The 14,761-nt window shown below is 41.2% G+C and overlaps 1 protein-coding gene across 2 annotated transcripts; it reads left to right on the forward strand.

Moving 5' to 3' along the window:
* The first annotated feature begins 8 nt into the window (after nt 1–8).
* p4ha1b (prolyl 4-hydroxylase, alpha polypeptide I b) lies at nt 9–14,724 on the forward strand. 2 transcript variants are annotated; one of them, XM_079363099.1, is made up of 15 exons: nt 9–293; nt 3,828–3,910; nt 4,083–4,179; nt 4,317–4,468; nt 5,451–5,588; nt 5,786–6,025; nt 6,924–7,141; nt 7,242–7,418; nt 7,680–7,750; nt 10,611–10,710; nt 10,862–10,915; nt 11,008–11,073; nt 12,685–12,753; nt 12,892–12,988; nt 13,236–14,724. In XM_079363099.1, exons 1-15 carry the CDS (start codon nt 280–282, stop codon nt 13,310–13,312), a joined length of 1,653 nt encoding a protein of 550 aa, XP_079219225.1. In that variant the 5' UTR covers nt 9–279; the 3' UTR covers nt 13,313–14,724. The 2 variants fall into 2 exon arrangements, with proteins under 2 accessions (XP_079219225.1, XP_079219226.1); XM_079363100.1 differs by lacking the exon at nt 7,680–7,750 and adding an exon at nt 8,741–8,811.
* Nucleotides 14,725–14,761: the final 37 nt, after the last annotated feature.

Below are 14,761 nucleotides of genomic sequence, written 5' to 3' on the forward strand. Positions count from 1 at the left end.
TGTATACAATAAAACCCCAAACACTCTTCTATGTTTGTCCCAAAACGGGTCAAGTCAACCAGACACCTCCCATTGCAATTTACAGACGACAGCCCCCAAATGTCTGTCGTGGTGCGAGACTGAATGCATGTGTGAGGATCTGCACGTAGCATTCAGACTCCTAGAAATCCAGCCCATACCACCAGATGTCCAGGAGCACCTCGCCGACGAACCACCACCAGACTCTGATCACTGACTGTCCTGGATCTCTGTCTTCAGGGGACACTTTTCTGCTCCAGGATGCTCTCATTAAGGTAACTACGTTCTCCTACCTCAGATGAAATGAAAGAAAACTTTTTTTTGTGCTTTCAGATATCTGTCCAAGCAACATGTAAGCCTACTTATGAACGGAGTTTTCCTGAAAGTTATGTTGTGCAGTAGCGACCCTTTAGCATCGGAAACTTGTTTTTAGCTGAACCTCAGTCTGTATCCGATGAAAGTTAGGGAAACGTTAGCTAGCCGGGCTAGCTCAAGCTAGCTTAACCTAGCTAACCTGGTGAAACTTAAGGTTTTTGTGATGGTTGCCGGCTGCCACAACGAATATGACGAGACCAGAGGGATCAATAAAAACTCAATTCAGCTAGCACACGTCGTATAGGCAGAGTACAAACAGGCAAGTCTTAAGATTTGCCTGTGGAAGTGTCGTGTGTTTTGGCATACCAGTGTAATGCAGCGTGGGATGCTGTTCACCTTATCTCTCTTCACACATAACGCAGCATGATTTACACCGATTTCATTTAATGAGGGATTTTTCAGCGACGTTGTCTGCATTCAAACGCTCCTCATTTAGTGAGACAGTGATTTATGGACGGGAACTTTATTCTTCAACCTCTCCTAGGTAGAGTCTTAGCTGATAAATAACTAATGTGAACGAGTAAACAAACAGCACACATGCTGTCAGTCAGTTTTACTGGGGTGATGAGTTTACACGGGTTATAAAGGTGATTAAAAATCAGTGCAAACTCAATGGGCTGCTGTACGGTCTTCAATGAGCTTCCCCGGCGGGGAGGGGCGAAGACGTGGCAGTCCTCTTCCATCCACATCCTGTGTTATTTGACTCCTCAGCTTCACACTCAGTAACACTTGGAGAAGAGATAGTCCTAAAGAAGGCATAGAAGCTACTAGAATAAATTGCAGACAGAGAGGAGGGGTCTACTATTTATGTACAATTTTATGATAATAACAAGTGTTGATTTATTAGGTGACTCTGCTGGTATTTATATTGTTTGTGATACATTTGAATCATTTTTTTTGTACATTTATAATTTAACACAAACCTTTTATTGACCAATAACTTCTGGCTCCAAGAGGAAATACTCCCTCACTTGTCAGTATTTCTGTCGCTTTTGTTACAGTTCAGTCCTTGTAACCAAAGTAAGAATGCAGAAGTAACAAGAAAACATTAAACGAAAATCTAGATCTTTTTTTTTGCATAGTAGTGCACTTTCATATATCCTCTTTTCCATCAATTACGTGTTGTTGGAGGGAAAAAAAATTATGAATGATTATTGTCCTAAGCAGAATAGTAAGCGCCACAATGTTTAGTTGCAAAAATAGATTGTTTATTAATTACAAAATAGTGTTCTATTCTTTGTTTAAACCAAATTCTTTACAGTCATTTGGCAGGTAATTGCTAAATGGACTGCAAGCAATGATTGAACAGTTTCATGCATGTCTGTATGCACAGTGGAGGAGCACTCTCACTAACACTCACTTTCATGTTTGGTATGACACATGGATCTGAGTTATAAGTGTTATACTAACAGCTTTAATCTTGGCATTCTAATTCTACATCTTTATAACAAGGCTGCACAGTAGATGTCTCCATGCCATTAAACTAATTACAGACTCCGATTTATCCAGGAAATCTGAGCAGCAGAGGTATATTTAGGGTATCAAGGACTTAAATTGCATCCTAGATTCTGGAAAACAACAGTAGCAATTGGTACATAAAATGTTTAATGTTCTGTTCAGTTTCTACTGACAGCAACATTACTTTTATTTGAGTCAAATGCAAGTAGTTGAAACGTCATATTTGTGCTTTTACTTTGGAGAATTGGCCTGGTTGCAGAGTGAGAACCTGCCTGAGCCTGCTGTGTGCTTCCAGTGAAAGGAATTACTAATCTGCATCTCTGAAAAGTTCATGCCTAACCTTTACTCTGCCAAGTTTTAGGTCTGTGTTTAATTTTAAAGGGCAAGCTTGAAGTTGTAATGGTATCTTGGAGTTGTATATCAGCTTTACTAATATTAAAGTGTTCTTCACTCTGAAGTCAAAACAGACCGAAAGCTGTAGGAATTTTTGAATCTGTGACTGTTTGAAGAATGTATATCCGTCACTTTCCTTCAATTCTGTTTATATGTCTTTGAATGTGTTCTCACCACAATGTGCTAAATTCGTGGTATGGCAAGGTTCCAATTTGTGTATAGTATCATTACATTTTTTTTATTTTTTTTGTGAAAGGTTGTATATGTATGTTATGTACAGAATTAAATCACAGTATGACCTTACTATATAGTCAGACATCAAGGAAACTATGTTGAAGGGCTGGTTTCTTTTGTCATCAATGCAGCAGCCAGTATGCCCTCCTTTTAAGTTTGGATTCTGGTGTGGAATTCTTTTCTTTATTTTTTTGGACCAGAGAAGGAGGGCGTTTTTAGGTCACTGCCACAGGGCTATTGGACACCAATGGCAAACCAACAGGTGTTGCAGTGAGGAAAGCGGGCAAGCAAACTGCTTGAGCATGTCTTTAAATAGGCTTGATATTGTAGAAGTGTGGTAAAACTAGGTTAAATGTTGAAGATGCTTAAGAAAAAAAGACCAATGGCTAAACACTGAAGCTTCAGTGGTCCAGACATAGCGACCTGTGTGCACATCAAGTCTAGGGAGGAGCGGGATGGGGAAAGGAGCACTTTTCAAAGTTTTACATTTGGACTGCAGTACCCATATTAAACACTAGGTGGCAGAGTTACATATTGCTCCTTTAAGTGTAAATGGCATTTCTAGAAAAAAATATCTTAAGGTAAGAAAATTTGCTAAAAAAAGATTTTAGTTTTTACTAAATAGTTTCAACAACAGTATATAAACATTTGACCCTACTCTGCATTCATAAATACACACCTTTCTCTGTGCCTGAATATTTCTTTCTGTCTTTGTTCTCATATAATTTCCGTCTCTCTGCCACACGCCCTGAGTAGTTATGCCAACTCCAAAGGCAGACCGGACACAGTAACCACAGACTTATATTTGGCTTTGTGTGGCTGCAAGGCTGCGCTTTTAAAAGAATTAACACAATTCTCTGAGTTTCTCATGACAAGCCTTTGAATACTCTTTTTATTCTATCTCTGGTTTCCACAAGTAAGGCCCCAGTGACTCTGGATAATCCACAGATCTGACTTACTATTGCTTTCCTGTTTTACTCGTATTCCAGTATTTCTTTGGATTATTCTCCTCAGTCTAAAATAGTAAAAACAACCAAGTCTTCAAATCAGTTTAAACGGCAAAAGAGGCAGGAAACGATTTATCAGTGAGAGTTACAAAAACGGGGAAACAAGACTTTGGATGAGTTATTACATCTGGAATGTTTGTTGTGGCTCAGTGGGAGGGATCCAGACAGTAGACATCTAACACATCTTTCCTTGTAAGAGATGTGGGGAGCATGACAGCCTCTAATGTGTCTGACATGAGAACCTGTTTTTCTGTCTGGTGACAATGTTCAAATGTACTAACAATAATAACAATAATAATGTAATAACAAATGATCTCTCTCTCTCTCTCTCTCTCTCCTCAGGATGGAGCTGCCATGTTGTTGTTTATTATTGCTGAGCTGCCTACAGTCTCTCTCTGCTCACAATGACTTCTTCACCTCCATAGGTAAAAAAATAAATAAATCAAGCAAATGTTCTAAATAATTGGTCCGTTTGATGACTTACTCATTAATCTTTTCATCTTTAATCTATTATTATTATTGCAGAATAATTATTTGATCTGACTTAAGTGAGAGGATAACGTTTGGGATTCATCACAATGACTATGTTTTCCTCAGGTCAGATGACAGATCTGTTATACACAGAGAAAGACCTCGTCACCTCTCTGAAGGACTACATCAAGGCAGAGGAGAACAAGCTCGAGCGGGTCAAACAGTGAGTCCGTGGACACATCCGTTATTCACAGAAGTGCTCTCAAAACAGGAAGAGGAACTAATGTTCAGGAATATTTCCCATGCATAGAGATTCTAATCTGCACGACCACTCGTGATGTTTCACCATCTTCCTTCTAGGTGGGCTGATAAGTTGGAGTCATTGTCAGCCACAGCCATTCAGGACCCCGAGGGCTTCTTGGGGCACCCTGTCAATGCCTTCAAACTAATGAAGAGGCTGAACACAGAGTGGGGCGACCTGGAGAGCCTGGTGCTCAGTGACACCACTGATGGTACGGACACAGTGCACATCTATGTTGTCATGTGGGTTGGGTTTGCCAGATGCTGCATGAAGTGGTATGTTTGTCCTTTTTGTAGGGTTATGAAATATGTCTTAAGCTTTGCAATTTCATGATAGTGGTGATATTGGGATTCAAAATGTACAGGTCCAGGGGTCTCTTTTAGCAACAGTGAATAAATGTCCCATATTCTGTCCTGTGAATAAACTGTACAGTCAGCCTACTGGAAATAATGTCAAAGAGTACACAGAAAAGGAGCTTCAAAGCAAATGGGAAGTAGGATGAGGGTTCATCACAAGTCCAAAAAAAGTGAGTAACTCTCTGCACCAAGTGAACAAAATGAATTGGTTGTTCACTTAGTTGGGGATTAACTAAGAAAAGAAAACGTGCTGAATGGGAGAAGGTGACAAATGCTGTCAATTCTGTTGGGTCAGAGGAGAAAACACAAAAGAAATGAAGAAGATGGTTGATATTAAGCTCGGTGCAAAACAATGACATCATGATGCACAAGCGAGAAAGAAGCATATCACACAGTTTCACCTTTGGACACTACGTCTTCAGCATTGGATTAATAATCAAGCATTGGCAGTCTCCTAACAGAACACGCCGATCCAAACAGGTCAGCATGCTGTCTTAAAACATGATCCCTGAGGATCGTTTGCCAAATCTTCTAAGAAGGCAAGATGGCACCATGGCACAGATTTAGATGTATTTATACATGTGCCTGTTACAGCCGCCTGCTGTCTTTTGAAGGTTTGACTCCAGTTTCAAACTCGACAAACAAACATTTGTTTGGCTTTTTAATGAAAACTGGAACATTCATGGGTGATGAGATTGATTAATGCATGCTGTGGCAGTGGCACTTGTAAAAATTCTCCAAGCAGTCTCACTGACCATGAGAGGAAAAAGTATAATCTTTTTTTCCCACCTGTTGTTAAATATCCAGTTCTGTTTTTTTTCTGGTTCTTTTTCTCAGGATTTATTTCCAACCTGACAATCCAGAGACAGTACTTCCCCACAGATGAGGATCAGACAGGAGCTGCGAAAGCTCTCCTCCGGTTACAAGACACTTACAGACTGGATGCCAACACAATTTCTACAGGAGACCTACCTGGTAAAGTCCTTAAATCAATGCAGACCACATCTAACTGCTGCAATACTGGGATCTTCAGCGACTTACTTTAAGTGTCACACAGTGTGTGGACAGACATGTTTTTGTCTGCATTTTGTGTCTGTGATATCTCTGTTATAAAGGCTGTACAAAATAGAACTCAATGCCAATGTTCCCCTCTTGTATCCTCTCCATACCAGGAGTGAAACACAAGAGCCCGATGACAGTGGAGGACTGTTACGAGCTGGGGAAAATCGCCTACTCTGATGTGGATTACTACCACACAGAGCTGTGGATGGCCCAGGCTCTGAAGCAGCTTGACGAGGGAGAGGAGTCAACATTGGACAAGGTGACACTGCTCGACTACCTCAGCTACTCCATCTACCAGCAGGGGGAGATAGAGCGAGCACTCGCGTATACCAAGCAGCTGCTGGAGCTGGGTGAGTCCATATTCATAATTCATAAATGAAGCGGGAGATTTGATTTTGCAAGAAGTGAGATTAAAAATCTGGATTTGAAACTTGATGCACATTATATTGTATACTATATTGTATCTTGTTTTGCTATTTGTGTTTTTTGTTTTTTTTCTACGTTTACATAGGCATTGGGGTGTACTTTTTTTTAAAAATTAGATAAGACTGTAAAATTACAGAAGCACACAGAGATGGAAATGCACATCTGCACCATTTATCACATCCATCATAACTGCCAGGATTCAGTCAAATACTGTTGCGTATTGGAGCCAAACATTCAGGGCCAAAGCTCAGGAAGGGAACGCTTCTCAGTGTGCCACCCAAAACAGTCTGCCTGACAGTTTTCTAAGTCTAACCTGTATGAACTGTTACTATAGTTGAACCAAAACATCTTCATAATTACAAGTCTTCAATCCTATATTCATTTTTTTCCTCCCACAGCAGAAACTAGTCTTGTTGTAATGTTAGTCGAAGTTGTTTGTGTTGCAGATATATCGATCACCAAAACACTCGTCTTTAGTGCTGAGGGACTCCGAGATACACAGTGTCTTCTTAGAAAGGACCTATTAATAATGTGTGCTGATCCTATTCTACCATGTATACTATTTTGTTTATTTATAGGATTAATTAAATGAGCCCTTGTCTAAATCTGTTCTCTTTATACGTCTTGTTCCTATGAGCGGGATAAGGTCAGGCTGAATAAATAGCATTGGAGGTCATCAAGTTACCCGCTCAGTTATTTTTCTTCAAGGCGATCTGATATCTTTCGGGGAGATTTCTGCAGTCATCAATATTTGTAACTGCACTTTTTTTTTTTTTTTTCTTTTTTTTTTTTCTGATGGCTTCATATTTTTCCCGCTTTCAGACCCAGAGCACCAGCGTGCCAACGGCAACCTCAAGTACTTTGAGTTTCAGTTGGCGAAACAAAAAAAGACTGCCGACGATTTGACTAAAAAACAGAAGGATCCGGGGAACAAGGAAGCGACCGAAAAGACAGAAAAGCCCAAAAAGAAGGTCTCCAATAAGCTGATCCCAGAGAGGAAGAAGTACGAGATGCTTTGTCGCGGCGAGGGCAACAGAATGGTAAGGATTACACAAAAGAGAAAACACAATTTGGATCTTAAAAAAAAAGAAACAACCCTTTTGATTGTTTTTTTTTTTTTTTTTTTCTTGTCTCAATCAGACTCCTCGCAGGCAGAGTCGACTTTTCTGTCGTTACTATGACAACAATCACAACCCAAAGTATGTGCTGGCACCTGTGAAACAGCAAGACGAGTGGGACCGCCCTTACATTGTCCGCTACCTTGACATCCTCTCTGACAGAGAAATCGAGAAAATCAAGCAACTGGCAAAGCCACGAGTAAGTGACTCACAGCAGTGCTCCCATGATGCCGTTTGTAGAATGTAATACACTTCATCTGCAACCATAATGTTCTCTGTAATGTACCGTGGAGCCTGCTCAGTATCTGGCGTGTGGTTCACTTCATTGAGGGGGGTCAAAGCTGTGAGGCTGGCTGATGTGATGCCGCTATTAATGGAAGCACACAGACACACGCACCTTTTTATATGTGTGTGTGTGTGTGTGTTTGTGTGTGGGTAAATCATGTCCCTGGCTTCACAGCTACGCAGGGCCACCATCTCCAACCCCATCACTGGAGTGCTGGAGACAGCTCCATACCGGATCAGCAAAAGGTAAGTCTTAGACACGAGATGCCAAGAAGAGAGGGTATAGGAGAGGGAGATATTTCTCGTCCTTTTTCCCCGAAATCACTCGTCCTATTTCTTCTCTGTTGGTCTGCATAACTAAATTTCTCTGCATTCGCAAAAGATTAAAGGCTCCTGAGCTGAAGCACACCATCCATAAAGATATGTAAGCTTTTATTGTTATTGAAGTTTACATATTATTAAGTGTAAAAATGCAAATGAGCTGTATTTGACCACGCCCCCTCCCTGGAAGGGCTGGGGTTGCTCAGGCCGTATCGTCATGGTGATGAGGCAGACTCAAAAGGGCAGAACAAACACACTCAGCTGTGTGAGTGTCACCCACCTGGGGGAGGAGTTACTGCCCTTTGTGATGTCACAGTGGGGGTTTGTAGGCAGGCCAGGGACACATTTGTGTTGGAAAAATGTCGTAAAGTGCATTTTGCTTAATATGTGACCTTTTAAGCAAGTGTCATACAAATGTGGTCTCTCCTCATGCTTTCACCAGTGACACAGAAATTGAAGATTGATTGAAAATAAATTCTGAAATTGGGATGAAAAATTAGTCCTGATTCTCTTTGTCTTTTGAAGATTTTGTTGATATGTTTCTGCTCAGGAGTCTACTAAAGAAAGGTAACACAAGATGGTAGAGGTTGAGAAAAATGGGTTACTTGTTCTACTAGTTGATGTTAACATAGTTTCATTTGGAAGCCGGGGAGTGTATCACAGGCATATATGCATTCCCTATGATTCAGTTTCAGATTTTAAAATCTGTTTCATGAATTGTCCCGTGAAACGCTCCCTGGGCGCTGCTTTTTAATAAGAATATAATTGACAACTAGTGACCGACTCTGCCTGTCTTTTCTCTCCCTCTTTCCTTCTTTTGCTTTCCAAATGTCCTCGTGTGTGTCACATTCTGTCTTCCTTTTAAATCTTCTCTTCCTCGATCTTGGTGTCCCTCTGCTGCGGATACTACTGTAGTTAAGGCGAGCCACGGTGCATGACCCCCAAACTGGGAAACTTACCACGGCCCAATACAGAGTCTCCAAGAGGTAAGGGGTCACAAGTTACCAGGAGGGCCACCGTGTCTTCCCCTCACAATCAATCCATCGCTTCATCTCTGCACTTTAAGTTCAGCCCTGCATAAATACCAAGAAAAAATGTTACACCAGGAAACCTACAAAAAAGAGCTTTTGAATTGAACTCAAACCGGTTTCTTCCAGAACACCAGATTGACTTTTAACAAAGTTGTCGTTTTTCAGTGTCGCTGAATATTGTTTTTCATTTCACCCGATGATTTGCAGATTTTCATGGATCTGTGCAGATGTGACATGTGGTTTTCTTTCACCCGGCCACTTCTCTGAGACATGACATCAAGAGCACCAAACCTCTCTATTCCTCGTTGCCCTTTTCTAGGGACGAGTCTTTACCACGTCCCCGTATGAGCTTATTACAGCGGCTGCAGTTCGTGTCTGCTTCTTTAACCTCCACGAGAGATTTGGAAACTTCCCAATCCATGCATAAACATACAGAAACTTGAATGCATCATTGTCACACACGCACAAAAAAAAATAAATAAAAAAAATCACCGTGAAGTGAAATATCTGTCCCACTTGGGAAAGATAGGGTGTCCTTTTGTTAGTAAAACTTGAAACCAAACCTTTTAAATAAAAGGCAAAGGAGACGACCCCCAAAAAAAACAAAAAAAAACACATTTCTTTGGCTTAACTCTTCCTGGTAGTTAATGTTTGGGTGACACACTGGTGAAAGGGTGTGGCGACCCTCTGATGTTCCTGTGTGTACGTGATAGCCAGCTTTTATTCCCACTTTCAGTCAACGTCGATTGATAGCGTGAACAGAGGGATGGACAGGACATGTGGTTCTCATCAGCAAGAGTTTGAACTCTTCCTGAACCAGCTTGAAGATACAAGGGAGGAAGAAAAAGAAAAAGTGTGGGCCCAGGATCGGTCCAGCATCCCGTATTATCAACAGAGAGTCCCAATAAAATAGCCAGGAGTCATCTCGCTGTCTCTCCCGTACACGAGTCACTGTGTAAAAATGCAGAAATTCTCAGAAACACTTGAGCAACACGTTGTGGGGGGGGAAAGTTTTCCCATAGGGTTTTCGACATGCGCAATTTCCTTCAATTTGAAGCAACCGCTTCTGTCTTTGTCTTTTGTATTGCTGGTAATTCCATTCCAAAAAGTCTCTTCACTTATAGTTTAATATCATGGCTGCATTGACAGTCGTTGTTATGTTGACATAGTATTTTAGAGCAGCGGTCACAACTCAATAAATAAGACTTTTCGGGCCGCTAAGACTTTCAGCCGTCATGGTTTAAAAGTTCACAAGGAAGAGCTTCGTCCCAATGCTCCGTCAGCTGCTTCTTTTCTCAGAGCTCTTCTCTTCGACTGCGGTTTTGGGAGTGAGTACGAAGGGCAGGTGGTGCGAGGCCCGTTGAATCCATGGAAATATTATTTTTTTTTTGTTACAGCAGTCCACAACCAGACCCTTGTGCCAAATGTCCACGTACTACAGCGCACACTTAGTACAACCTCGTACCCTCAGCCGATTGGGGATTCTGAATCTCGGGCCACTTCTCGTCTCCACCATTGTATTAACACTTCTTCTCTTCCTTAACCTCATATTCTGCTGGTAATGCCAAACTCCACGTCTTCCCCTGTTGCTTGTTGTGTGTGCTTTTTCGTGGCAAGTTTCAGCATGACGCCGTCTCCTGTTTCAGAAGAAGTCTTTACTGCCATCTAGTGGGCAAAAGTGTGTCTCACTGGCATGCTGTAGAGTTTGTCGCTCCGTTTTCCTCAGTTGTTCTTCTCTCCTTCCTTTAACCCAGCGCTTGGCTCACTGGCTACGAAGATCCAATGATTGACACGATCAACCAGAGAATTGAAGATTTAACAGGGCTGGAAATGGACACAGCAGAAGAGCTGCAGGTAAAGACTGAATCATCACAGTGGAAGAATAATGTGTGCGAATGCATGTAGAAAATAAATTCCAACAATCTCCTGCTTCTCAGAACGCCTGGGTTAGTGTGTTCATTTATACAGCTCTGAGACTTTAACCGTTTATTTTTGTTGTCTTTAGGTTGCAAATTATGGCGTCGGAGGCCAATACGAGCCTCACTTTGATTTTGGAAGGGTAAGATCTTATGGGATTAATACTTTAAAATATCTGTCAATCTAATCATGTATGAGAGACCAGTTACACCTGATGTTACCTCTCTCACACAGAAAGATGAACCGGATGCCTTTAAAGAGCTGGGCACTGGGAACCGCATAGCCACATGGCTCTTTTATGTGAGTTAACTCTTCCTGAAACCAATGTTGGGAACGTGATTTTCTTTAACTGGGGCCAAACCGCTGAAAGATTTTTCGACATCCACTCAAATGCGTATTTTGTGACGAGTCATTGTTCAAAAAAAGGAAAGTAGTATTTTAACTTTTCCTAAGAGTTTGGGATGACCCGTCTGTTTAAGACTGTGGCATCGTTGGCTTTCGCCCTTCAACCATTTTATCAAAACCTTTGAGGCCAAATCCAGTGTGGAAACAAGCTGAAACAGAACTTACAAAATTCAAAGTTAGTATGATATACTCCACTTCATGTACATTTTTAATCATTCATAGTGTGTGTTGAACTTTACCTATTTAAAAGCATTTCAATTTGCAAATAGTTACTTGATGTGACTGATGGAATCTGTTATGTGTTTTTATTTTTTCGTGGCTGAGGTCTAATAAAAATGAAGCAAAACAGTAGCCCATCTGGAGCAGCATGAACCGTTTTTTTAAAACCACACTCGCACTAGGCAATCTGCACCATGCCAAAGCACGCTTCACCCTTTAAGTGCTCTCATCCAGTAAACTTCCTTGTCCCTGTCACGGCACACGAGCACGCGCACGAAACATCGACAGCCTTCCATTATCGAGGCATCCCGGAGTGTTGAGGCCGTATCTGACCACAATGACTCAAAATAAGACTCACTGTTAGTCAAGGTGCCGTCTTGTTCTCTGTGTTCTCCGATGTGCGGACGCAGACTCAACACACGAGACTATCATGTTGCAACACCTTATGGGACAACTGGGCCAAGTGTGAGTGCGCCCCCTCCTGTCTTCCCTGAACCATACCTCTTTATGTTAGGCTGTCGCTGTCCAATAAAGAGCCCAAAGCCTCATGTAAAGAAAGCAGTCCCACAAAATAAACGGAGAGCTGGCACTGTCAGGTAAAAGTGGGTGTTCACTTACATTGAAATGCTTGCTGCTTGATTGGTTCTCGTCATCACCTTGAACTCTGTCACCCCATGCAGGGAGGAGTACAATTTAGTCCCTGTGGTTAATGGGGCTACTTTGAACTTGAGCAGCCGAAGAATTAGGCAAAAGAAGCCCCTCATTTACTTTCATGCTTGGTTTTACGCAGACACACCCTGGTATTAAAAGAGAGAGAGTTAGAAATAAGGGAGCGAGAGTAAGAGTGGAGATTGACATACGAGAAAGGAGCCACTGGTTGGATTTGAACCTGGGTGGTGTACAGCCTCTGTACATTAACCACTGCGCCACCAGTGCTCCATTCATTTGACAGCTGAGGATAAGAAACACGGTAAGAGAGACCAGGGGATAACGAGCATTGAAAAGCAACAGAATCGAGAGTCAAACCTACAATCAGTATGACGAGGACTGTAAGCCTTTCTGCGTACAAGCTGCACTTCTCTCCCAACTGAGTTAAACTGGCACCCCCAGCCTTTGTGATAGACCATGCAGAAGTCTTTACTTCTTCAAAAGTAACCTCTCTGTTAACTCAGCATCTGCTTTCCTCATTGAAGAGGAAGAATATGGATGTAATTAAGTACAATCACTGATCATTATACTATGACAGATAAAGGCTGAAGTGTCTTTGCCTCTCTGTCTGTGCTGTAGATGAGTGATGTAGCAGCTGGTGGTGCCACAGTATTCCCAGACGTTGGTGCAGCAGTGTGGCCACAAAAGGTAACTTCTTATCTTTAAGAACTTGTTATAAATATTACAAATAACTTTGTAACTAAATTGTTTTTTTTTTATAGCCGTTTGAATTCTGTAAAGAACTTCTGCTTGTTTTTGTTTGAGGCATAGTGTTGTGTGTTTCAGGGCACTGCAGTGTTCTGGTACAATTTGTTTCCCAGCGGTGAAGGAGACTACAGTACCCGGCATGCAGCATGTCCAGTGTTGGTTGGAAACAAGTGGGGTGAGCTGCTATGTGTCTGCTTCCTTATATATGTAGAGCTTATGTTAACGATTGAGTCCTGCACCCCATGTACTGAGACGATCGTCCTCATGCAGCCCAGGTTCCCCCCATTTCATACTCTATTCACTGCACTAGCCCAAAAATCTATCATAAAGAATAAATAAATGTAATAACCCAGAGTAGTCAAAAAGATTTTAACATGTAAAGTCAATTGTATTACCGTTAATTATATCTGTTCTGTTTTTAGTATCAAACAAATGGATCCATGAACGAGGCCAGGAATGGCGGCGACCTTGTGGCATAAATGAAACTGACGGGATCTGATGGGAAATAGGAAGCCTGTTCATCAACTTCCCTGCTCCCTTCTCCCCTTCCTTGTGAACCACCTAGGACCACAGAGCACTGCTGCGCACAGATGATGGCTACAGATACACAGGATTCAAATGGCTCTCTCTCCCACTCCACATAGAGTGCTGTGTTTCCCTTCGGCTGTTACACTCCACACATCATTATAGTTGATGATAAGCCCCCTGGACAGTATTAGCATTGCTGTGACGTATAAGGTGTTTTTATTTTTATTTGAGTTTGTTGGATGGTTATGAGAAACACTCATGCAATTTTCAGTTTCCCATGTAAAGAAAGTCATGTGTCCGTTTTGCACTCTGTATGAACTCCAGCTCTGTGGTGACGTTATCCCTCAGTATCGTCTCCAGGGACCAGCCTCCTCCCTGTCTGTTAACCTTAAAGGGATATTTCACCCATTTGCATGAAGCTTTGTATCATTAGATTGACCATTCAACACTACTACCATGTTTCTAATGATACACAGCTTCATGTAAATGGGTGAAGTATCCCTTTAAAGGTACAGTTACTTTTTAAGGGGCCTCTTCATTACATTAACAGAGCACTTTGGCTTGTTGATTTTGAGAAAATGTTTTTTTTACATTTCAGATCATAGCTTAGTAATAATAATATGCACCAACTTCAAAACAACTCCAACTGACTTATTTTCCAAAGGATCTTTTTCTTAATTTTTTTTTTTACAAAAGGTTCAGTTCAGATCCATTGTATATTTGTATTCTTCTGTTTTAAAGTCAAAAACAAAGTGGTGCTCTGTGGAAATAATGAAAAGGCTCATAGCTCATGAATTGGCAAGTCCAGTGAAAAATTTGACCATAGTCCAGGATAGTGTCACTTTTAGACCTGCAAATTACTTAAGCATTGCTAAGTTTTCGTCTGAACTAGCACATATTTTCATACATCACCTTACTTATTTCTCTGCCCTGATGGCAGTGTTACAAGTTTAAAGTTGTAATGTTTGTAATAACATTTTCAGAAACATGTGTATCCTTAATCAAGCAAAGTGCAAAAATGCATGGGAACAGGTACACATTGACACAAACACCACGCATTTATTTTATATGTTCATTTTGATTGTCCAAGTCTTACGAGACTTAAAAGAGAGCTACAGGTTAACTAAATATGTAAAGCAAAAAAGAACAATTAAGTAAAAACAGGACAAGGATAATAGGTATCGGAGTATTCTTCTTAGAAGAAAATGATTGCAGCGGGATGTGTGGGGTGGTTAGTGTTTTTCAGTGAAAGAATATATGGGTTTTCCACGGAAGACATGTTTTATTTATATGTCCCATGCAAATTTTGTGTTGTTTAATGAATGAAAGTCCGAAATAGTGTTTTTTTTTTCTACAATAAAGGCCGTGTGATTGATCAATTAATTGTCCCGTGTGCGCGCGCGCGCGTTTGTGAGAGATG

The sequence above is a fragment of the Symphodus melops genome (assembly GCF_947650265.1).
Source record: "Symphodus melops genome assembly, chromosome: 15".
NCBI lineage: Eukaryota > Metazoa > Chordata > Actinopteri > Labriformes > Labridae > Symphodus > Symphodus melops.